This window comes from Capra hircus, chromosome 14 (genome assembly GCF_001704415.2).
Source record: "Capra hircus breed San Clemente chromosome 14, ASM170441v1, whole genome shotgun sequence".
NCBI classification, from domain to species: domain Eukaryota; kingdom Metazoa; phylum Chordata; class Mammalia; order Artiodactyla; family Bovidae; genus Capra; species Capra hircus.
This window is the reverse complement of record NC_030821.1, coordinates 55119103-55145464: the sequence shown is the minus strand read 5'-3', so window position 1 is coordinate 55145464 and position 26362 is coordinate 55119103. Positions and strand designations below refer to the sequence as shown.

General features: G+C 42.9%; 1 protein-coding gene across 1 annotated transcript in view; it reads left to right on the top strand.

Annotated features, from left to right (window-relative positions):
- Window positions 1-26362, top strand: part of CLVS1 (clavesin 1) — a 164121-nt gene that overhangs the window by 126780 nt on the left and 10979 nt on the right. The window contains exons 4-5 of the mRNA XM_005689009.3: window positions 5005-5115; window positions 8980-9215. Of these exons, the coding sequence (XP_005689066.1) occupies window positions 5005-5115; window positions 8980-9215 (347 nt within the window). The remainder of the gene's footprint in view (window positions 1-5004; window positions 5116-8979; window positions 9216-26362) is intronic.

Genomic DNA, 26362 nt, shown 5'->3' with positions numbered 1-26362 from the left:
TTTGTTTGCTGGAAGATTTCTGATTACAGTTTCAATTTCCGTGCTTGTGATGGGTCTGTTAAGATTTTCTATTTCTTCCTGGTTCAGTTTTGGAAAATTGTACTTTTCTAAGAATTTGTCCATTTCTTCCATGTTGTCCATTTTATTGGCATATAATTGCTGATAGTAGTCTCTTATGATCCTTTGTATTTCTGTGTTGTCTGTTGTGATCTCTCCATTTTCATTTCTAATTTTATTGATTTGATTTTTCTCTCTTTGTTTCTTGATGAGTCTGGCTAATGGTTTGTCAATTTTATTTATCCTTCCAAAGAACCAGCTTTTGGCTTTGTTGATTTTTGCTATGGTCTCTTTTGTTTCTTTTGCATTTATTTCTGCCCTAATTTTTAAGACTTCTTTCCTTCTACTAACTCTGGGGTTCTCCATTTCTTCCTTTTCTAGTTGCTTTAGGTGTAGAGTTAGGTTATTTATTTGACTTGTTTTCTTTTTTCTTGAGGTATGCCTGTGTTGCTATGAACTTTCCTCTTAGCACTGCTTTTATAGTGTCCCACAGGTTTTGGGTTGTTGTGTTTTCATTTTCATTCATTTCTATGCATATTTTGATTTCTTTTTTGATTTCTTCTGTGATTTGTTGGTTATTCAGAAGTGTGTTGTTCAGCCTCCATATGCTGGAATTTTTAATATCCAATGCTTTTAAAATCTATTTTGTACTTTTCTAGAATGGGTAAATTTTTTGTAATAAGGAAATAAATTAATTTAAAATAAACTGAGGGAAAGATGTTTTATGATTTGAATATATTTATAATGTGAAATATTTTATTTTTACTGATAAATGCATGAAATGCACAAAAACGACTCCCATTTTCTTTTGTTTTTGCTGTGCCAGTTGGGTTATCCTAACACTTAGGCATAGATTTAGAAGTGTTTGAGACCAGAAATTTTACGGTGTTATAAGATACCTAAAAGGCATAACCAGAGATAGAGGAAATCATGCTATGTGGATGACGACAAGCATACCTGCAAAACAAATTTTAAAATTCACAAATCATGAGTTCCCTAACAGCAAGGGACCAAAACTGCTCCTTTTTCCCCAAGAATCTAATGGTTGATGCCATTTTCTTGAACCTGGAGTATGTTTTTGGAGCATAGAGTTTAGTTGCCAAGAACTCAAAAAACAAAATGTTATACTGTCATAGTATCAAAGTTTACTGTCTTGAGATAAGTCTGCTCCAGCCCCTAAGAAATGCACCTCTGTGAGGGTGGTGGATCCCTTGGGGTCCTGGGAGACATTTGTGGGACAGACTGTTTCTCCTTTATCTGTGGTTTGCTGATGAGATTAGGCAAAATGAGTAACAATGATGGGCATTATATAAAAGATGGTTGTGTTTGTTAATTTTCCCCCCCTCACCTTTCCCTGTGCATAATACACACAGACACACACTCACCCCATTACGAATAATGCAGTCAGGTTCATTCAAGGATACTAGGAACATTTGCACATTGACCTTATTACACAAATGGGCTTTCCAGGCGGCGCTAGTGGTAAAGAACCCACTCCAGGTAAAGAACTCCTGCCAGTGCAGGAGACACAAGAGACATAGCTTTGATCCCTGAGTTGGGAAGATCCCCTGGATGAGGAAATGGCAACCCACTCCAGTACTCTTGCCTGGACAATCCCACGAACAGAGGAGCCTGGTGGGTGACAGTCCATGGGGTTGCAAAGAGTTGGACATGACTGAGTGACTGAGCACGCTTATTGTACAGAGGGGCCTTCATTTGAATTTTATAGAAGGGACCTGAAGAAAAGCAAGCCTGTGTGAAAGCCTCAAAATCAAGGCATAGGATTTTACATGCATTACTGTACATATTTCTTTGCCAACCTGAATGAGAAGCCAACCTCAATAAAATCCTACACATTGAAGATTGTAGACTCAAAACCAGGATGAATCCACAGACAACTGGCAAGTCTCAGCTGTTTTTTCTTTCAGTCTCTTCTGAAGACAGTGTTGCTATCTTTGAGAACTGAGTTTCCATAGACTAAAATTAAGACTCTCTAGATTTTTTTTAAAGGTTAATATTTTCTTTGAGATTTTACCTAGTGCCTCTGCAGTATTATTTACAGGGTTTTCTTCCATTTTACCAAACTAGAAATTTAATAAATAGACTCTCAAGAGAAATAAAAACCTTCTTACTGGCTGTTTTCTTACCAAAAGAATGTGTGTAGTTTGGCTGCTCACTGCTCAAAAGCCAATAAACAGGCCAGGTTGGTAGAAAGGAAAGTTTGCTTTATTTCAGATGCTGACAACTGGAGGGGAGGGTGACAGACATTTGTCCAAAAGCCTACTTCTCCTCCCCTGACCAGTGGCAGCCAGTGGGGCAAGAGCTTTTATGGACAGAAGGAGGGGGGCTACATGCAGAAATAGCAATCAGCTCTGACAGTCGTCTTCAAATTGGTCATGGGTGGTCTGACCAGCATCATCTTGGTTGTTTTAGGTAGAGTTAATCTTCAGTTCCAGGGCCCATTTGTTCCATTTCTTCGTGGCCAGCTCTAGGAATGGTGGCAGCTCCTGTCCTGGATACAGTCTGCTCATCATGTAGTTACCTTCTCCACCTGATGTTGGAGTATCTACAAGACAGCTCACAGGACATGGCTCAGAATATTATCTACAGCCCCGGAGAAAGAGCTAAAGATCCTTGACTATGTTTAATGACCATATTATTATTATTTAGTCTCCTTGACCTATTTTCCTTTGTTTCCGCATTTCTCACTTCTCTGATTAAATGTATATTTTGACTGAAGTTTTCCACAAACAAAAGGCAGGCAGAGGACATGGTGGGTGGGGGCAAGGACCATAGGATTCTGCTTCCTTTCACAACTGGAAAAGATTCTAAAACCCTGGTTTACAGATAAATCCTTTACTTTCATTCTTTTTCTACAGCCCCAGAACCCACGTGTAGCATGTAAGACAATGAATTACAGTTATTTTTAGTTCTGAATTAACAAGCTCAAGAGGCTCCAAAAGACTGAGGTTATTGCTTAGCACTCATTGCAAAGAAAAAACTTCTGGGAAAGGTCTTTCTTTTTAAGAAACCAGTGAATTTTTAGATCCCAAGCTGCACCTAAAAGAGAAAAGAAAATCTTATTAAGAACTTCTACCTTTCTGAATTTGCACTTGAAATAGTGTGAAATCTTGACCAATGTACAAATGGGTATAAACAGTCTTCCCACCCTTACTTGGTGGTTTCATTATTTCAAAAGATAGAATAAATGAAACAAAAAATACACAAAGACCCGCAAAACGAAGACCTTTTATTGAAACTGTCTAGTTTAAGCTTCAAAATACTACTTTGTACTCTGTAAAATGTCTGAATGTGTGCTAAGTCACTTCAGTCATGTCCAACTCTGGAGGCTTATATGCGAGCTAAGTTGCTTCAGTCATGTCTAAATCTTTTTGACCCAATGGACTGCAGCCCACCAGGCTCCTCTGTCCATGGGATTCTACAGGCAAGAATACTGGAGTGGGTTGCCGTGCCCTCCTCCAGGGGATCTTCCCGACCCAGGGATCAAACCCATGTCTCTTGTGTCTCCTGCACTGGCAGGTGGGTCTTTTACCACTTGTGCCACCTGGGAAGCCCCAAAAATGTCTAGAAATAGAGGCAAAATTATTGTTTGCCTAGATAGAGGCAAAATTATTGTAAAGTTTTTTTAAAGGTCAACCTTTAAGCACAGTTCCATGTACTTACATTGGAAACTAGGTCTCAGTGTAGAAATTGCCCAGGGAACCTATAGACTCAAAGGCTTCTGAAAAAAGTTAATAGCTCTCTTTCCTTGTTACTAAAAAAGATCCACACAGGGCATTTCATACACTGCAAAGAGCAGCCAGTGGCCTGAACTGTTAGCTCAGATAGGAGACTTCTGCTTTCACTCCATCTTGCTAACGTTCTACAAAGATGTCTGTTGCCCTAAAATTGATAGCCATAATGCTTGGCAATTCGAATCACGTTATATGTTCCTTCTTTTTTAATTCCATTAACCACAATGAATGCAGTCTTTGGAAGCCCTGCCTCAGGAGCACAGAACCTGGTGCTGTGGGACCAGCTCAGGGTTCATGATCAAGGTCCTTTGTTCTGTGGGTCTAATTAGCACCCAGAGCAGCTTCTCAGTTTCTAAGATTATGCCCTGAGCTGGATTCTAAAATTAGAAACATTTTTAAAAGTATTTATATTTCCTATATTTAAAAAACTAAATTTTATTTTATAAAAAGCAAATATTTATTATATACTTATATAGTACATTATACTAATAATATACACCCTTCACGTGTTCATCTGCAGGAAAAGAGGACCTCAGTTAGGGGAGTCTGCTAGCCCATCAGTGAGCATGTGTCTGTCCCTGGAACCTACTGGGGGAGGGTGGGTCCCGGGATGAAATAAGGAGCTAGTTCTGAAATTGGTGAAAAAGAAGTCACAAATGTTGGACGTTGTCAGACTTTGAAGGACTTCAGGGAGCCCCAACTCTGAACAGCCTTTGAAATCCTTTTCCACCAGCTTCCTACACAGCCTCCATCACCCAGAAGGTTTAGTTATGGTCATGATACCTCATCGGGGAGGGCTGGGGCAGCAAAGCAGAGAATGAGGGTAAACAGAGCCTTCTTGTAGGGCTCATGAGAACTGAAGCCTGGGTTCTCTGATGCCACGGAGAATCCCAGCCCCTTCACCATCCAGGCTGCAAGTGTCCCAGTGCAGTGCCGGGGGTCACATGATTGTGACTCAGAAATAACAGGCCTGATGCATGATATCTTAGTTGTGGAGTTGCAGGGGAACAGAGACATGATGGGAACAGAGGGAACCTCAACAAACGGGAGGTAGGTGTGTTTCCTCTCTCTTCCACCATTCGCTGATGTTTCAATTCCTGAGAAGCAGCAGGCCCTCAAGGAGGTGGTCCGGCTGTGCCCCTCTAACCTGTGATGTGTGCTGATCACTGTGTGTTTCTCTCTTTCCACCCAGGACAGCTTTCCTGCCCGCTTTGGAGGAGTCCATTTTGTCAACCAGCCCTGGTACATTCATGCCCTGTACACGCTCATCAAGCCATTCCTTAAAGACAAGACCAGGAAACGGGTAATGAAAACAAAACCCAACAAGGGGAGGTTCAGAGGGACAACTGCAGAGCCCCTCCACTCAGTCTCCCTCTGTCTTTATTTTTCACTGTGGTTTTTTTTTTTTTTTTTTTTTTTTTGCTTTTGCAGTCCCTGAGCTTTTGAGCCTCAGCTGGAGTTTTGCAAATGGCCTGGATTTAATCAATAATTTAGTGGCACTGGGTTAGTTTAGCGTCCCGGTGACAAACCAAAGGAAGCATTGAAGGCATGCAAATGCCAGATGCCCCTTTTACAGTAAATGCTTGTGGGAGATGCCAGGTCAAACAGCTTCCTGTTCACCGAATATTTTAAGAACTTACATTTTGTCCTGTGAATGTGTTATCTCTATGAAGAATGTTGATGGTTTGCCTTTTTCCCCGTGACTCTTGGGTCATAGCTGCCAGCTCCATCACCCTTGAGGCCGGGAATGCATTCTTCTTTAGAAATAATAATGCTCATAGGAAAAAGGCTTTTAAAATCTTGATTGTATCAGCTGATGTCATTTGGGAAGCCAGCATCCTCCAGCAGATTTCCCCTGCGCCCCCACTCCCACCCCCGGCATTCTGATTAGCTGAGAAACCAAGCATTCTTTAACCTCTCTCTGAATCTCTGTTTCCTCATTTATAAAATGGAAAAACTAACACCCACATCAGAGTGGTTGGGGTAATTTTATGAGACACACAGCATAAAGTCATTCTTGTAGGAGAGACTCTGGAACACTCATTTCTCTTTCCTATTTAGCTCTCTTTTCTTATAAGCTTTCTGATTTCAGCTATCACCTAGCTCAGGGACACCACCTCTTAAGGGAACAAGAGTCAGTCTTACAGTACCTTATACAGGCCACTGGGCTTCCCAGGTGGCGCTAGTGATAAAGAATCTGTCTGCCAATGCAGGTGACACGAGAGACATGAGTTCAATCCCTGGGTTGGGATGATCCCCTGGGAGAGGGCATGGCAACTCACTCCAGTATTCTTGAGTGGAGAATCCTGTGGACAAAGGAACCTGGCAGGCTACAGTCCAAAGGGTCGCAAAGATTCAAACACGACTAAAGCAACTTAGCTCACATATAAGCCTCTATGTCCCAGGGACTCCATGCTGGGAAAGAGCTCAGAGTACTCAGAGGGGAATGACAATGAGGGGGATCCCTGCCACATACACACACTCTGCAGGGTTCCCAACTCCTAAAGCTCAGCTGTTTCCAGATCATTAGGAAACATTGCCATTGGGTATGGGATGCAGGGTAATTCTCCTGTCTGCAAATGAATATGGAACCTGGGACTAGAATTGGCCAGCCTCAGGAGGTAGAGGCATTCTAGGACATTCTGAGATCTGTCTGGAGTTCACGATGGTGATAAGAGCCGAGAAGTGCCTTATACGGTTCCCAACATGGCGTCATGCTTCCCACTGGCCTCATCTTCTACTCAGGAAGGAGCCACGGCATTTCCTCCCACAAGGCAACCAACATGTGTGCTCTGCCACTGAAGGAAGGAGCTTCCTGGTTCTCTGGGTGCAGAACAGGATCTGACAAGTGGGGATTCCGCTTCCTACCTGCCAAGTTCCTTCACTCCACAGGACCCCCAGAGAGAAGGCCAGTTTCAACAACGTGCCTTTTCCTATGAGAACTGGATGTTTTGGGTGGGTGCGTGGGTACCAGGACCAGTGTTTAGCTCCAGCTTTTCCACATTTCAAATACTATAATTCCTCTACTGAGACATTCTGCAAAAGCCAGAATATGTGAATTTCTTAAAAAAAAAAAATTCTTGTTAAAATTCAGTCTTACCCAACCATCCAGTGTCAGAAAATGTGCATTGTTTCCTGAAGTGCTACAGTATTCTTGTGAAGAATTTTAGCACTTAGCTTCTTGTCTCCTTCTTCTTTAAATGATGTTGTTACATCACAAGTTAAAATTCAGCACAACAGGGCAAGGTAGGAAGTAAGGCTCTGCCTTCCAATGCAGGGGCCACAGGTTTGATCCCTGATCAGGGAACCAAGGTCTCATATGCTGCAGAGTGTAGCCTAAATTTTATTTTATAAAAAGCAAATATTTATTATATACTTATATAGTACATTATACTAATAATATACACCCTTCAGACATGTTGTGAGTTAGGTTCCAGACCACTGCAAAAAAGCAAGCATCATGAAAGAGCAAATCACATGTATTTTTTTTTCTGTTTCCCAGTGTATAAAAAAGTTACATTTACACTATACTGTAGTCTATTAAGTGTGAAATAGCATTATGTCTAAAAAAAAGTTCATACTTTAATTAAAAATACAAAACAACAACAAAAATTGTACTAGTTACATCAAAGATCACTGATCGCAGATCACCATGACTATTATAATAATAATGAATGAGTTTGAAATATTAAGAGAATTATCAAAATGTGACATAGAGACACGAGGTTTACTAACACTTTAGAAAAAGGGCACCAATAGACTTGCTTGATGTAAGGTTGCCACAAACTTTTGGTTTATAAAAAGTATAATATCTGTTAAGTGCAGCAAAGCACAATAGACAAGAGATGCCTGTAGTAACAGCGTAATGTAATACTTACACGATATATTATTATACTATATGTAAGTATTTTAAAAATCACATTTATTCATGCATTTCTTCATGGTTAAATATGTGTATAATTGGCCCTGTACTTGGGAACAGTTAATGCGCATTGAGCCTGCAACATGAAGAAGTGTGGGAATCGATGTCATTATACAGATGCACTTTGAATAAACTTTCAGGAGTCAATTCCTAAATTACAAGCAATGGTAATTATCGACTTGTGGCTTATCCACTTTATGGATTTGTTTGAAAATATTATTTGGGGGTGTTTTCTCCCCTATGACTAATTACATCACCATCCATTATATGCTTTGAAGATGCAAACTTGTTTGTGGAGGGTATTGGCAAATCCAGACAGAAACAGAAAATTGTTGCAAAAATATCTCACAATAAATTCCCAGGTCACAGTGTCCAATTCCATTGCTTAAGAAGTGACTGAGAGTTTTCTTTGTGCCCACACCACCCTGGGAGCTAGGAGAGTATTAAAAGGGGTAAAAAAAAAAAATGGTCCCTTTCCTGAGCATCCTGCTCTTCCTATGGGGGTTGTTTCATTGTTGAGTTGTTCAGTCATGTCCAGCTCTTTTTCCATCCCATAGACTGTAGCCCACCAGGCTCCTCTATCCATGGGATCACCCCAGCAAGACTACTGGAGTGATCTTCTAGACCCAGGGATGGACTCTGTGTTTCTTGCATTGGCAAGCAGATTCTTCATGACTGAGCCACCAGAGAAGCCCTCTCTTATGGGAGAGAAAGACATCAATGAACAAATCAGAAAAACTTAGAAGTCATCTCACAATGAACATTTAATTTGGGGAATCGGAGTCAAGTGGGCAGGTGTCACTGGGTCAGATTGAGGAAGTCTTTGCCACTAGAAGTGGGCCGGGGAGGGATGGGGAACATTGAGGAGGGTCTAGAGGAAGCTTAAGGAAAAGAACAGTGCAATGTGGTGTGCATGAAGCATGATCAGGGGTTTGGAGGGTCTACATTCCTACTCTTCATCTGCAGGGATAATTAAGAGATGACTATATGTGTACATTTGGACCATGGCCAAAAAATACCCAATTTATTCATGAACTTCATTTTTAAAGACTTAATTCAGCCCCCTTTCTGAGCAATAAATTAACATTTTATGAAGACTAAGCCACAGACACAAAATTGAATGCCTCTTTAAACTCCATGATCACCAACAACACATCTACTTTGTCACTGCTAGACTGTGTATTAGGTTAAATGCTCGATCATAAGTTTTGGATTTTTTTCCTTGCTTATTATTTTCCTTTCCAGATTTTCCTGCATGGAAACAACTTAAACAGCCTCCACCAGCTAATACATCCTGAATTTTTGCCATCTGAATTTGGAGGCACTCTTCCTCCTTATGACATGGGAACATGGGCCCGGACGTTGCTCGGTCCTGACTACAGCGACGAAAATGACTACACTCACACTTCCTATAATGCAATGCACGTGAAACACACATCCTCCAATCTGGAGAGAGAGTGCTCACCCAAGCCAATGAAGAGGTAAGGTCTGGGTTAGCAGAGCCTTCCAGTTAGAGCTCAAGAGGCATTTTTTATATACGGGCTATTTCAGGTAACCCTGGTAGCTCAGATGATAAAGAATCTTCCTGCAGTGCAGGAGACTCAGTTTCGATCCTTGGGTCAGGAAGAACCCCAGGAGAAGGGAATGTCAACCCACCCCAGTGTTTTGCCTAGAAAATCCTATGGTCAGAGGAGCCTGGCAGGCTACAGTCCATGGGGTCGCAAAGAGTCAGACGTGACTGAGCATGCATGCATTGTGAGTTAAGCAATTGAAGACCTTTATGGGCACAGAACTTGAATAAAATAAACTGCAATACATTCTCAGTTGATTTCACCAAAATTGAAAGTAAATGCGGCTTGGCTAGCTCAGAAATACTGTCATCCCCATTGTATGAAAGAAGCAGTAGAAGGCTTGGCCCTCGGTCATGTCGTGATTACGGTTTTGGTCTCAAGGGAGTCTGTTAATTCACACAGAATGAAATGTGGGACCTTTGAGACACATTGGAGGAAAAAGCAACCTGCTAGGAAATGTTGCTATCATCAGCGCATTTGGAACCATTTATTGAGCATTTACTTGGCCACAGGCACTGATCGGGAACTGGGAGTATGAAAATGAATAAAGACATAAAAGAAAAAAAAAAAAAAACCAAAACAGAGAAGAGGGCCTTGGGAAAAATCTGCCAAGTAAGACTTCTAGCAACCTATTTCTACTGTGAGCAACAGCTGAGCTGGGCTGTGAAGGATGAGAATCAGCAGCCCAGGCTTACAGAGGGGGAAGAGGTGTGGAGAAGACAGACAGAGGTGTGGAGACTGTGGAGGGGTGGGATAGTCTGGTGTGGCAAATTGGTGTGAAAGGTTCAGGAGTGAGAGTGGGAATGAAGTTCTACAGATGGCTAGTTGCAGGTGGGGAAGTAAATTGTATGCTGTAGTCAATACAAGACCATGAGTGAGGGCTTTTAAAATTGATATACAAATAATGTGCAAGTACTTTGTTATTATAATCAGTAAAGCCTTATTTTACCTTTTCAACCCCTAGTCCCCAATCTCAATCTCTATGCCTCCCCAAAGGAGGGGTTGGACTGGGGTGAGCCCTTCCATTCTCTTTTCCATACATTACACATAGCTATATACACCCAGAGAAAATATCTAATATTGTGTATTGTGTGGTCTAGTTCAATAGGGCTGCTGTGACAAAGTACCACAGTCTAAAATGGACTAGGTACCTTAAATCAGGGGTCCCTAACCCAGTACTCGTCCAATACTAGTTCATGGCCAAAATACTGGTCTGTGGCCTGTTGGGAACCGGGCCACATAGCAGGAAGTTAGCACCAGGCAAGAGAATGAAATTTCATCTGTATTTACAGCTGATCCCTATTGTTCTCCCATCATCCCTGGATGGGACCATCTATCTGCAGGAAAACAAGCTCAGAGTTCCCTCTGGTTTTGTATTATGGTGAGTTATATAATTACTTCATCATATATACTATAAGGTAGCGTGTTCAGTTGCTCTGTTGTGTCCATCTCTCTGCGGCCTTATCGACTGTAGTCCACCAGGCTCTTTTGTCCATGGGATTCTCCATGCAAGTATACTGGGGTGGGTTGTCATTTCCTCTTCCAGGGGATCTTCCCAACCCAGGGATCGAATCTGCATTTCTTGTATCTCCTGCATTGGCAAGCAGATTCTTTATCACTAGTTACACCTGGGAAGACCCTATATATCACAATGTAATAATAGAAATAAAATGCAAAATAAATGTAACATGCCTGAATCATTCTGAAACCATCCCCTCCTGCCACCCCGGTCCATAGAAAAACTGTCTTCCATGAAATCGGTCCCTGGTGCCAAAAAGGTTGGGGACCACTGTCTTAAACAATAGAAAGTTATTCTCTCGCAGTATGGGGGCAACAAGTCCAAGATTAAGGTGTCTGCAGGTTGTTGCCTTCTGAGGCCTCTCTCCTTGGCTTGTAGATGCCCATCTTCTCTCTGTGTCTTCACTAGGTTTTCCCTTCATGAATCTTTATCCATATCCTAATTTCCTCTTCTTACAAGAACACTACTCATATTGGCTTACGGCCCACCTTATTTGGTCAATATCTTAATAACCTCCTTAAAGATGCTATCGCCAAATACAGTCACAGTCTGAGATACTGGGGGTGAGAACGTCAACGTATGAATATGAAGGGGGACAGACATAGCTTATCTGTCTTCATGTAAGCTCCTTTGATGTCGGTAATGCTAGGTGTAGTTCGTGTTTTCAGCACTGTGTCATGTTCCAGAAAGTGGATATATCACAGTGCAGCCATTTCTCTTCTGATGGACTATTAGATTTTTTCTGAGCTTTCTTCTCTGTTCTAAGCAGGGCTCAATTTACCATTTTGATGTGCCTCCTTCATTCTCATGGGAATGTTCCTCTGGGTAGATGTGGAGTCTTGTAGCTGCTAGGTCAGAGGACTGAGCACCTTAAATTTCAATCACGCTGCCTAGAGACCCTCCAAAATGACCTCACTCCCATTTTGGGTGTGTGAGAATATCCCTCTCAGACCCATTAAAAGTGCTTGATATTAGCAGACTTTACTTTTTTTCTCCTGAGTTATAATTGACATAATGCTTCTGAGATGGCTCAGTAAGGAAAGAATCCGCCTGCAGTGCAGGAGAGGCAGGAGATGCGAGTTTGATCCCGGGGTCAGGAAGATCCCTTGTAAGAGGGCATGGCAACCCACTCCAGTATTCTTGCCTGGGGAATTCCAGGCAAGAGGAGCCTAGCAGGCTACAGACCATGGGGTCACAAAGAGTCGGACATGGCTGAGCAACTGAGCACACACAAGGTGTACAATATAATGATGTGACTTACATACAGGATGAAATGATTATCCCATACATTTAGTGAACATCCCTCATTTCATATAAATATAAAATTAAATAAATAGAAAAAACTTTGGTTCTGTGTAATGAGAACTCTGAAGACATACTCTCTTAACAACTTCCACATATAACACGAGCAGTTTTAATTCTATCAATCATATTGTACATTATATTCCTAGAACTTAACTTATCTTTTTGAAAAAATACTTTATTTATTTCTTAAGCTGTGCCAGGTCTTAGCTGTGGTGTGAGAACTCTTGGTTGTGGCCTGTGGGATAGTTCCCTGACTGGGGATGGAACTCAGGCCCCTTGCATCTGGAGCATGGAGTCTTGGCCCCCAGAGCCCCAGGGAAGTCCCCTTACTTATCTTATAACTGAGAGTTTGTACCTCTCGACCACCTTCATCCAATTTTCCCTCCTCCTACCCACTGCCTCTGGTGATCACAAATCTGATCTTTACCATGAGTTGTCTTTTTTTGATGCAGTTTTAATCATAAGCCTGATGGTGGGACAGCCATATGCTATTTTTGTTTTCATTTGTATTTTCCCACCAGACATAGTTAAACACAGTTATGATCTGAGTTTTGTAAGGATCATGGAATTAGCAGAGAAGAGGGACTAAAAGCCATCAGCAGGCTGATATGGAGGCTCAGGTGAGAAGATGAGGCCAGAACTGATGCTGAATCTGCAGAAGGACAGCTAAATTCTGGAGAAGTTTGGGAAAGAAATACTAACACAAGTTCATGCGCCTGACACACAGTGAGGCCAAACAAACTGAAACCTTGGAGTTTGGAAGCGAGAAAGGTTTACTGCAGGGTCCTGCAAGGAGACCAGTGGCTCATGCCTAAAAAGCACTGAGCTCCCCAAAAGGTTTCAGCAAAGCATTTTTAAAAGGCAGGTGGGCATTGAAACATGTATATTACCATATGTAAAGTAGATGACCAGTGCAAGTTTGATGCATGAAGCAGGGCACCCCAAAACGGTGCTCTGGTACAACCCAGAGGGAGGGGATGGGGAGGGAGGTGGAGGGGAGTTCAGGATGGGGGACACATGTACACCTGTGGCTGATTCATGTTGATGTATGGCAAAAAACACCACAATATTGTAAAGTAATTGTCCTCCAATTAAAATAAATAAAATAATTAAAACAAACAGAAAAAGTCAGGTGGGGAGAAGGGTGCTGTAGCAGGGTACTTGGGCAGCTTCTGCACAGTTCTCTGATTGACTGACGGTGAGGTCACACGGTGGTGTCACAGGGGTTCACATGGTCAGTCCTTAGGTTCCAGGAGGTCTGGAGCTATGTGCTCAGTAGTTAACATCTTTCGTCTATTGAAAAGAGAAGGGTTTTTCACATCTGCAAAACAACTCAGGAAATGTGCATCAAATACTGTTATCTAGATGCTTCAGAGAAGAGCTAGAGCAGAGGATATGGGAGAGGGCCTCCTGGGAAGGTTGTCTGGGGTCCTGCTGGGTTTCAGGAAGAGCGTCTCTGTTGGAAGTCTTCTTTTGGTAAACGGTAAACAATGGGTAACAGTAAAAAATGTCTGAGAGGAGGAGAAGCTGTATATTTCCTGCTCGGTCATGATGATTACACTCAAATGTCTAGAAAATCTCCCTGCTTGGATGGACCAGATTGGAAAATTCATTTACTCCCCAGGTTACTACCATCACTGGGAAGTGGTGGTCATGGTGGCTGAGAGGTTGTTGATTTTGTGGCCTCTACAGGGAAGGGACTAACCTTAGCACCCCAGTCCTGATGGCCCCTCAGTCCAGCCTACAACACAGTGACAACTGTAGTGACAGCTCACACTTTGACACTGTTCCAAGCCCTTAGCTCATTAAACTCTTTAAGTCCTTACCACAACTGTAAGAAAAAGATACTGTCTTTATTCTCATTTTTACAAATGGGGAAACTGAGACATAGAGTGGTTAAGAATGCACAAGATCACGCTGTGAGTAAATGGGCAAGCTGGGATTCAGACCTGGGCATGCTGGTTCCCTGTTCTGGGTTTGTACCCTCTCTAAGATAGGACACACTCCCTGCTTTTCCTTAATACATTCTGTCCTCAACTCTTGTGCTAGGTTTCTCTCTCCAATCTCTGCATGGACAGGAATCCCATGTGGCCTGTCTCTACCCGATCTACCCTCAGACCATCACACCCTCAGTTCAGTTCAGTTCAGTTGCTCAGTCGTGTCCGACCCTTTGCGACCCCATGAATCGCAGCACGTCAGGCCTTCCTGTCCATCACCAGCTCCTGGAGTTCACTCAGATTCACGTCCATCGAGTCAGTGATGGACCATCTCATCCAGCCATCTCATCCTCTGTCGTCCCCTGCTCCTCCTGCCCCCAATCCCTCCCAGCATCAGAATCTTTTCCAATGAGTCAACTCTTCCCATGAGGTGGCCAAAGTACTGGAGTTTCAGCTTTAGCATCATTCCTTCCAAAGAAATCCCAGGGCTGATCTCCTTCAGAATGGACTGGTTGGATCTCCTTGCAGTCCAAGGGACTCTCAAGAGTCGTCTCCAACACCACAGTTCAAAAGCATCAATTCTTCGGCACTCAGCTTTTCTTCACAGTCCAACTCTCACATCCATACATGACCACTGGAAAAACCATAACATTGACTAGATGGACCTTTGTTGGCAAAGTAATGTCTCTGCTTTTCAATATGCTATCTAGGTTGGTCATAACTTTTCTTCCAAGGAGTAAGCGTCTTTTAATTTCATGTCTGCAGTCACCATCTGCAGTGATTTTGGAGCCCCAAAAAATAAAGTCTGACACTGTTTCCACTGTTTCCCCATCTATTTCCCATGAAGTGATGGGACCAGATGCCATGATCTTCGTTTTCTGAATGTTGAGCTCTAAGCCAACTTTTTCACTCTCCTCTTTCACTTTCATCAAGAGGCTTTTTAGTTCCTCTTCAACTTTCTGCCATAAGGGTGGTGTCATGCATACCTGAGGTTATGGATATTTCTCCCGGCAATCTTGATTCCAGCTTGTGCTTCTTCTAGCCCAGCATTTCTCATGATGTATTCTGCATAGAAGTTTAATAAGCAGGATGACAATATACAGCCTTGGTGTACTCCTTTTCCTATTTGGAACCAGTCTGTTGTTCCATGTTCAGTTCTAACTATTGCTTCCTGACCTGCATACAGATTTCTCGAGAGGCAGGTCAGGTGGTCTGGTATTCCTATCTCTTTCAGAATTTTCCACAGTTTGTTGTGATCCACACAGTCAAAGGCTTTGGCATAGTCAATAAAGCAGAAATAGATGTTTTTCTGGAACTCTCTTGCTTTTTCCATGATCCAGTGGATGTTGGCAATTTGATCTCTGGTTCCTCTGCCTTTTCTAAAACCAGCTTGAACATCAGGGAGTTCACGGTACACATCTTGCTGAAGCCTGGCTTGGAGAATTTTGAGCAGTACTTTACTAGTGTGTGAGATGAGTGCAATAGTGCGGTAATTTGAGCATTTTTTGGCATTGCTTTTCTTTGGGATTGGAATGAAAACTGACTTTTCCAGTCCTGTGGCCACTGCTGAGTTTTCCAAATTTGCTGGCATATTGAGTGCAGCACTTTCACAGCATCGTCTTTCAGGATTTGAAATAGCTCAACTGGGATTCCATCACCTCCACTAGCTTTGTTCGTAGTGATGCTTCCTAAGGCCCACTTGACTTCACATTCCAGGATGTCTGGCTCTAGGTGAGTGATCACACCATCATGATTATCTTGGTCTTGAAGATCTGTTTTGTACAGTTCTTCTGTCCTAGATCGGTCTAAAGTTCCAAGGTGAAGGGGCATGAAGTAGGAGTTTGCCACTCTTTCCCCAGATAATCTGAGTTACATCTCTTGGGTGACGAAACATGTCCTGGCTCCAAGTCCCATTTCTGAGTTAATGTTGAGAGTCAGAGGGGATGACACCTTCCACTATTAGCCAGTGAATTCTGGAGGGTAAAGACTTTGTCTAACTAACTCTTAATTTATCTCACTGCCTCCCCAAGAGTCCAACTCAACATCCAGCACAGAGTAGACACAGCAGTCATGCTCTACATGCACACTGCACTTTGTTGCTCAGTTGCTAAGTCATGTCTGACTATGTGACTCCATAGACTGCAACATGCCAGGCTCCTCTGTCTTCTGCTATCTCCTAGAGTTTGAGCAAATTCATGTCCATTGAGTCCATGATGCTATCCAACCATCTCATCCTCTCTCACCCTCTTCTCCTTTTGCCTTTTATCTTCCCCAGCATCAGGGACTTTTCCAGTGGGTCAGCTCTTCACATCAGGTGGCCAAAGTATTGCTCACTGCATATAGATGAATTAATGTTGAGTAAAATTTACCATCTCCCAGACCCATTCTTCGTTCATTTGCCCAGTCACTTTAACAAATTGTCACCTCCCAGATGGAAAGAGCTAATTCTCCTGCTTTACCAAGACTGTCCTGGATCTTGCCTCCTGGGATCTTCTAGGGGAGACAAGATGTGCCCACAGATAACTATATTTCATGCAGAGAGGTGCAATGAAGGAGGGGGAAGAACCTGCTGCAATGCTCTGAGGAAGCCATCATTAATTTCAATCAGGAAGACTTGGGGGAAGTCTTTGGGGAGATAGGCAGAGCTGACCCAGGTTTTGGAGAATAGTAAAATACCAGGCTCCTCCATCCTTGGAATTCTCCAGGCAAGCATACTGGAGTGGGTTGCCATGCCATCCTCCGGGGGATCTTCCCGATCCAGGGATTAAACCCGGGTCTTCCGCATTGTGGGAAGATTCTTTACCGTTTGAGCCACCAAGGAAGCCTGAATATATCAGAGTTAAGGATCAATACCATGCTAGAGAAGCTGGCAATTTCACATGCATCTCATCACCCCTGCAGTCCTGCTGTCCTTGGTGGTGGCACCTTGCGCCTTTGCTTGGGGATTTCAGGCAGCAGCAGGATGGCAGTGAGGAGCCTGGTGCTAGCGATGCCAGGAAGAGGGACAGCTCCTGCGGTCAGACTGTGCCTGCTGTCAGGTGCCTCGTGGACAGAGGTCTGTGATGACTTAGAAGATTACAGGGACAGAACAGCCAGCATCCGGAGCATCTTTTGACCCCTAAGGACCAAGTGTTTGCATATGTATGCTCAGTCTCTCAGTCATGTTCAACTCTTTTATAACTGTATGGACTGTAGCCCACCAGGCTCCTCTGTCCATGGGATTTTTTCAGGCAAGAATACTGGAGTGGGCTGCCATTCCCTGCTCAAGGGGATCGAACCCGAGTCTCTTGTGTCTCCCGCACTGGCAGGCAGATTCTCTGCCCCTGAGCCACCTGGGAAGCCCAGAGGAGACAGGAAAATTGGAAACGATTGGAGGAGACTTTACAGGTCCTCTCTTCCAGTCCCCCACTCCGTATGGTGGTCTGTCCTCTAGCACAGGCTGTCAGGCAGCCCCACGTTGCACTGTCCAGAGATGGGCAGGCAGCTTGTGGGGCAGCATGTGCCTGCTCCAGGGCTTAAGGAAATATCTCTATATTCTGATGACCCAATGACCTGGGTCTGACCTCAGGAACAGCGCTTTCACTTCCAGTGGGTAGACATCGTCCTAACCCTGCCATAGTTTCCAACAGTCTTCTAGCACCTTGGGAACCCAATGGGCTTTTGTGAGTGTTCTTGGGGCCTGATCACTTTTCATTATGTGCTTTAGGAGCACAAATGGCCACTGAGTTCCAATCATCTGGGAACAATGCATTCTGGCACATGTGTAAACTTCAAGCTTGTATGAGGTTCTCAATGAATAAGTGGTCCTAACAGCTCTTCTTCCCCAGATAATTTTGGCTCAACTCTTAAGCAGAAAAAACTTTAAAAAAGTTATTAGTTTAAATGAAATTTTCTCTACATGAATTATTTCTAGAACAATCTGTTCTTTGATATAATAATGACTTTGTGGGCTGAGTTTTTACTTCTTGTTTTTCATGTTATTTTTTTATAGTCTGTTTCCTTGTTCTCAGGTCATTGGCTGTCACTTTCTGTTCTTGGGATGATGTGGCTCTGAAGCACCTAATTTCCTCCTAATTTATTAATTACTGGAATATGTTTTAAATCCAGAAAGTAGGTAGCCAAACTTTTTTAGCCAAACTTTTAAATTCTGTCCAACATATAAGAGTAAATAGGCTTTGTATTTGGAGAAAGAAATAGCAACCCACTCCAGTATGCTTCTCTGGGAAATCCCACAGACAGAGAAGCCTGGGGGGCTGCAGTCCATGGGGTCGCAAAGAATCAGACACAACAGTGACTAAGCCCTGAGTAGGCTTTGTATTAAGCTCTGTGAATATGTTCCTAAGTCGGTAAGTCGTATCTGACTCTTTGTGACCCCATGGACTGCAGCATGCCAGGTATCCCCCTGTCCTTTACCATTTCCTGGAGTTTGCTCAAACTTATGTCCATTGAGTTGGTGATGACATCCAACCGTCTCATTCTCTGTAGCTCCCTCCTGCCCTCAATCTTTCCTGGCCTCAGACATCTTTTCCAGTGAATCAACTCTTCGTATCAGGTAGCCAAAATATTGGAGCTTCAGCTTCAGCATCAGTTCTTCCAATGAATACTCAGGGTTGATTTGTGAATATGACAAAACTCCAGCCACATTGCTTTAAACAATAAGGAAAATGTATCATTTCACATAATAAAATAACAAAGTAAGGTGGCTACAGGAATGATTATTCCAGTGGCTCAGTGTTTGCCCCCGGAAGCCAGGATCTGACCCCTGCATCCAGCACAAGGGAAGAATTCTCAGGCAGGAATCCACCCTGATTAACAGAGGGTGAATCCAAACCAAAGGAGATTTTTCTTCCTGGGAAAGAGGAGGGGATGGCTTGGACTGGAAACCAGCAACTCTGCTTCAGGTTTGGGAAGGCAGGTCTGGAATTTCTGCTTCATGAAGCAAGTGCATGGTCTTTAAATCAGTCCATTGATTTTGTGACGTCTTTCTCAGTTGTTGGGATTGGAGTTACTTTCTTATTCTAGCCTATATCTCTAGTAAAGTAATTAAAATGGCTATGTTGTTGGTTAGTTGCTAAGTTGTGTCCCCCACTCTTTCGTGACCCCATGGACTGTGTAGCCCACCAAACTCCTCTGTCCATGGAATTTCCCAGGCAAGAACACTGGAGTGGGTTGTCAGTTCCACCTACAGGGGATCTTCCTGACCCAAGAACTAAACCCGTGTCTCCTGCTTTGACAGGTGGATTCTTTACCACTGAGTCACCAGGGAAGCCCCATAGGGCTATAGATATCATAAAAAGGCTCTCCCATACAGACGTACAGAGAAACACATTGTCTTGTGCAAAGAACCTCAGTGATCAGTGCAAAAAGTGACAATATTGTACCACCCATGTAGAAGAGCCCATACATAATATTTTGGTTATTGATTCTATGCTGACTTTCTAACTTGGCATGACATGGCAATAATTCTGCTGCCTTTGGTGTGTACTTACATGTAAAAATGTTTGTTCCCAGGATCTTTTCTTTTTTTTAGATATAGATAGCATCATTCATAGGGTTTCCTGGGTAGCTCAGTGGTAAAGAATCTGCCTTCCAATGCAAGAGATGCAAGAGGCACACGTTCGATCCCTGGGTCAGGAAGATCCCCTGTAGGAGGAGATGGCAACCCACTCCATTGTTCTTGCCCAAAAAATCCTATGGACAGAGGAGCCTGGCAAGCTACAGTCCATGGGGTCGCAAACAGTCAGGAATGACTGAACAACTGAGCACCATTCATAGTGTCAAAACTGTCCATTTTTGTCATTTCCAGTAATTTGGGGGTTTTTGGTGAAGCCTGAACATAGATAAAGTTTGGGTGAATATATGCAATAACTCCTGCTTTTATTTATTAAACATTTGAAACTTAAGAGAGAATCATTTGCAGAGAAAGAGGCCTTAAAGACCCAAGCTGCACCTCCACTCAGGCAGTAAAGAGTGGCCCCAACTTTCCGGGAAATGATCCACCTCATCTATCCCATATATTGGGCACTTGGTGGGACCCAAGTGCTTTGGAGTCTTGTCCAAATACATAGTGGAAGGATTGCTTTTGATTCCTTTGACCAGATGCCTCCATCTATATATTCCCTAAACTTTCCTAGATCCCATGTGAAAGAAGTGGGATGATATCAAAAGACATTGTGAGCCAGCCATTTTTATTGGAGGGAGTGGAGGAAGCTGAGGGAATGCCTGGATGGAGTTCAGATTTCTGAGCCAGAAGGAAATTTTTGGCCATGTTGTTCCCCTTTGGGTCCTGCCTGGGTGGTAAGAAGAAGAAAGTCAGTTTAACTGTTTTCAGCTGTCAGCAGAATTGCCTGTGACCTTGGTAATCTTTCAGCATGTCGTCCTCGTTTTATGGAGTGAATTACGCGTTTGCTGGATAACTACTCATTTCCGGCAGAAGTAATATATCATTATGAAATACAATCTGCAGGAAAAGAATGAGGGGTGTCAGTGTGGGAACAGGAGGGCCCTTGTCTTCTAAGCAGTTGGGGCAAAAAAAGAAAGGCTCATTTTACTGTGTGGCCCCGGGAACAGATGTTCCATGTGGAGGTCCCGTTCAGTAAAATGACATGAGGCGTCATTTCTTCATGAATGCTTCAGTCCCTGCTGCCTTCTAAGTTGTGTTATGACTGATTTATCGCTCAAACACTTCTCACTTTTCTGGTGTCCCTCTATGTCAAGCAGCTAATGCCTGAGATGTCATCACTTCTAGAAGCAGAGACCTTGTGGGTACTTCATGCAAGCCCAGTGTTTTATGTCAGTTATTGGATACTGGAGGGTTGCATGGATGCTGACAGGAATTTGTTAACATTTTCTAAAGATTAAGATAAATAGCTGCCTATTCTCTTCAATACTCGTGCATCCGACTGGAACAAATTCCCTGCTTTTATACAGCTTTTTTTATTGTGGCAGAAATGAGGGGAATGAGGGGAGGGCATCTCCTTACACAAACATCCTATAAAGCCATGTAACATTAAAAGTGAAAGTCGCCCAGTCGTGTCCAACTCTTTGTGATTCCCTGAACTATGACCCACCAGGCTCCTCTGTCCATGGAATTCTCCAGGCCAGAATACGGGAGTGGGTAGCTGTTCCCCTTCACCAAAGTAATATTAGAATGAAGGAAAAAATCTACAGTGAATTCAGCCCATACGAACATGATCAAGGACAGATAAAATGTGTGTGGGGGTGGGAGGTGGGCGCGTGTTCTCCTCTATTTTAAAGAGCGACATGACAAATTACGAGATTAAGAATTCTAAGCGCCTGGAAAAGCCAAGAAGTAGGGTGGAGTTAGAAGCAAATGAACAGATGTGGGTGTGACTGGTTGTAATTTCAAGTGCTAAGTGTTTGGTAACTCACAGTGTCTGTTCCGAAAGAGACTCTTGTTTGCTGAAGCCCCACGGTTAGGTGCGGTTACTTGCAAAGGAAGATGTAGTCTTGGCAAGAAAAGCAAAGAAGGGTTATTTCTTGTGAACACATTGCTGTTGGTAAGCAAACATTTTGTCTGATTCAGATAAAGCTGATGGCATGTGTACCCAACGTCTCACCAGAAGTGGGGCTCTCATATAAGCTTTAGTGATTGTATGGATGAAAACAAATATTTGACGTGATACGTGATGAAAGTCTCATTGAAGTATCATTCATAAAAACTGTGCTGCTCACGTAGAGAATTTCAGTGCCTTTAAGCAAACTTTGCTATAGATCTTATGTGAGCTTAAAGTATCCAGACTATAGTGTTTGAGCTTTCATGTCAAGGCCATACACGAGCATTGTCGAGTTTTCAGCATCTCATGGGAAATGCCTTCACATCTCCACTTCTTCCCACGTGCCAGACAGGATACGGATATTCCCGGACTTATTCTGAAAGTTCTTGAAAAATTGAGTCTTTCAGTTTTTGAGAATTGAAGGAAAAATAGATATTTTTTAAATGGAGAATTTTAAAAAATAGATTTAAATGAATAAAAATAGATTCTTATGTTATAGATAAAGTTACTGGAGCACATGTGGGCATGCTTAGCCACTAAGTTGTGACCTACTCTTTGTGTCCCATGGACTGTGGCCTGCCAGGTTCCTCTGTCCACGGGATTTTATAGGCAAGAATACTGGAGTGGGTAGCCATTTCCTTCTCCAGGAAGATCCCTGGCCCAGGGATCGACCCTGGGTCTCCTGCGTTGCAGGTGGATTCTTTAACACTGCGCTACCAGGGAAGCCACCAGGGAAGCCCAATACACTGAGGTTAAGTGATTTAGCCCAGATGGCAGGGCTGGTAGGCAGCACAACATTGGGAACTCAGTTCTCTTCATTGACGTCCAGTGCTCTGTCTCCTTCACCACAACTGTTCTCACACTTGTGTGCATTCACTCATTCATTCATTCCTTCATTCCACAGGGACTTTTGGGGCACCTTTTGGGGGGTATTTGCCTTTTCTCAAAGTCCTGCAGCTGCCTTAGACGTCTGCTCCCATTCCTACCAGCCCCGATTGTATCCTGTCTCTAAGACAAGATTGAAAAGCAACTTCCTCCATCACACTTTGATGTACTGTGGGGGAAAGCTACAGCTACTAAGGAAGAAAATTGATATCAGGCTAATACAGTATTATCAAAGGAGATGCATTAATGTCCTGTCATTTAGACCCATTTAAGTCATCTGACTCAAAAATAGACTTACAGAAGGTAGTTTTTATTGAGAACACTAGCCATCCTTTTCAAACTCAGATAGAATGAGTCACCCTCATTGTCTCAGCTGGTGGCAGCTTCTGGCATTTTCTCTACCTGCTTCAGAGCATCACATTCCAGTCCTAGCAGAGGGACTTCACAGAGGCTGTACACCATCCATTTCACAGGGAGGAGAATAATTAGGAAAAATTGGGGATGCTCTGAAAGTGACTAGCAGCTTTTTGTGCCACTCTAATTCTAATGAAAGATGAGCCCATTCAAAGCAGGTGGTGCAAGCACCTGCAGCCGTTTGCGGTGTTGCTATTTTTAGATACGATTGGTAGTAGAAAAAATTGTCCAGAAGCATCTGCATGTTAAAACTGTATTATTTGAAAGATCATCTGACTGTCTCAGGACACCTGAATCCACCTTGAGGTTCTTCAGTTCAGTTCAGTCGCTCAGTTGTGTCCGACTCTTGCACTGCAAGAGTCGCCATGCACTGCAGCATGCCAGGCTTCCCTGTCCATTACCAATGCCCAGAGCTTACTCAAACTCATGTCCATAGAGTCGGTGATGCCACCCTACCATCTCATCTTCTGTCGTCCCCTTCTCCTCCCGCCTTGAAGTGCATGCCGTTCTTCAAAACTTTGTAAACCTATACACACAGTGAACATGGGCTGATGGCAAGAACTGTTATCTGGTTCACCTACAGACTGGGCCCTACGATGTCTGCAGACCTCACTCTGATGCCCAGGGTTCTACCAAGGAGTTTGGGTACAACACACGCTAACTATCTAGCTATGACTTGGAGCACTCTCATCCCTCAGGTGCATTAAAGTGACTCTGCTTAAAAGAGTGCTTTGGTAAATCACTTGCTAAACTTAAGAATATTTTTATAACTAAATAATCTGATTCTCTATATCTATTTTCTAAGTTGGCAGTCTTTTCTTTGGTTTCTTCAAGTGGTCGGACAAGGGCTGCCTCTCTTATCAGAAAGGCCAAGTGTCAGCTGTTCATATTCAGAAGATCGTATTCAGGGAAATGCTGGTAAAATGATAAACAACATGTATGGACCTAGAGATTGAACTAAGGGAAGTAAATCAGACAGAGAGAGAGAAAATAATATGATATCACTTATACGTGGAATCTAAAATATGATAAAAATGAATTTATTTTCAAAACAGAAACAGACTCACAGACATAGAAAACAAATTTTTGGTTACCAAAGGGGAAATAACAGGAGCTTAGGATAAATTAGAATCCTGGGATTATCATATACACACTATCCGATTTAAAATAACCAAGGACCTACTATATAGCACAAGGAAATATGTTCAATACTTTTTAATAACCTATAAGGAGAAAGAATATAAAAAAGAATATATATATACTGAGAGCTTCCCTGGTGGCTCAGCAGTAAAGAATTCATCTTACAATACAGGAAACCCAGGTTTGATCCCTGGATTGGGAAGATCCTCTGGAGAAGGAAATGGCAACCCACTCCAATATTCTTGCCTGGGTAATACCATGGATAGAGGAGCCTGGCAGGCTACAGTCCATAGGTCACAAGAGTCAGACGCAACTTAGTGAATACTCAACAACCACAGCATATATACTGAATCACTGTGCCCCACATTTAAAGCTGACCCAACATCATGAATCAACTATACTTCCAAAAATACCAGTATCACTTCAGAAAATTATTGAGAGATTTAAACAAAGATAATGCAGGCTAATGAATTAGCACAGAAGCTGGCATGAAATCAGTACTCAATAAATGGTGTGTCTTTTATTGTTGGCTGTGATGACGAAGTGATGACAATAAATATAATGACCAGCCTTGGGGTTGGGTAACTCTCTCATAGGCGACAATTCTAAAAATATCCAATCAAAGTGCGTGTTGAAATCTTCTTTTCCAAAACATCCTGAAACTGATTTCGGATGTGACAAGCAAGATTTGCTGAGGGCCAGCTGGAATTTTTCCGCACACTGGGACACCCTTGGTTGCTCAAGATGAGATGGGAGCTACTCTCTGCAGCAGGAAGCTGTGGCCTGAGGACAATCATATTAGCAATTAGTTACTTTAAATAAACTAGAATTCTTCATGATGACTCAGGTGAGTTCAGTTTAGTTGCTCGGTTGTGTCCCACCCTTTATGATCCCAGGGACTGCAGCACACCAGGCCTCCCTGTCCATCACCAACTCCTGGAGCTTACTCAAACTCATGTCCATTGAGTCGGTGATGCCATCTGACCATCTTATCCTCTGTCATCCCCTTCTCCTCCCACCTTCCATCTTTCCCAGCATCAGGGTCTTTTCAAATGAGTCAGCTCTTCGCATGAGGTGGCCAAAGTATTGGAGTTTCAGCTTCAGCATCAGTCCTTCCAATGAATAGTCAGGACTGATTTCCTTTAGGAAATCACCCTGAAGTTCAAGGCACTCTCAAGAGTCTTCTCCAACACCACAGTTCAAAAGCATCAATTCTTCGGTGCTTCGGCACTCAGCTTTCTTTATCGGAGAAGGCAATGGCATCCCACTCCAGTACTCTTGCCTGGAAAATCCCATGGATGGAGGAGCCTGGTAGACTGTAGTCCATGGGGTTGCGAAGAGTCGGACACGACTAAGCTACTTCACTTTCACTTTTCACTTTCATGCATTGGAGAAGGAAATGGCAACCGACTCCAGTGTTCTTGCCTGGAGAATCCCAGGGACAGGGGAGCCTGGTGGGCTGCTGTCTATGGGGTCGCACAGAGTCGGACACGACTGAAGTGACGCAGCAGCAGCAGCAGCTTTCTTTATAGTCCATCTCACATCCACACATGAATACTGGAAAAACCATAGTTTTGACTAGACAGATCTTTGTTGGCAAAGTAATGTCTCTGCTTTTTAATAAGCTGTCTAGGTTGGTCATAACTTTTCTTCCAAGGAGTAAGCATCTTTTAATTTCATGGCTGCAATCACCATCTGCCGTGATTTTGGAGCCCCCAAAAATAAAGTCTGTCACTGTTTCTACTTTTTCCCCATCTATTTGCCATGAAGCGATGGGACCAGATGCATGATCTTAGTTTTCTGAATGTTGAGTTTTAAGCCAACTTTTTCACTCTCCTCTTTCACTTTTATCTAGAGGCTCTTTGGTTCTTTGAAAATAGTTATCAAGTAGCACCTGGCAGCTTTGAATTCAGTATTTAGAAACTTGTGGAAATAAAAATATCTTTTAAAATATCTATTTATTTATTTCGCTGCATTGGGTCTTAGTTGTAGCACCTGTGTGATCTTTCGTTGTGACACATGGACCCTCTAAGTAGTGGCACTTGAATGTAGCTGCCCTGTGACATGTGTGATTGTAGTTCCCCAACCAGGGATTGAACCCGAGTTCCCTGCATTGTAAGGTGGATTCTTAACTACTGAACCATGAGGGAGGTCCCTAAAAATTTTTTTTAAAGGTAAATCTTTTGGACTCATGAAATCTAAATGTTTTGGGCTCATACAAATTTTCAAAGAGGCTTTTCAGGTCTGGTCAAAATTTGTTATTTGCTGTATTGTTATGCATTTCTAGAAGGAGGTAAAAACAAATGCTGAGATAGAGAGGTACTTAGACTATTCAAGCAA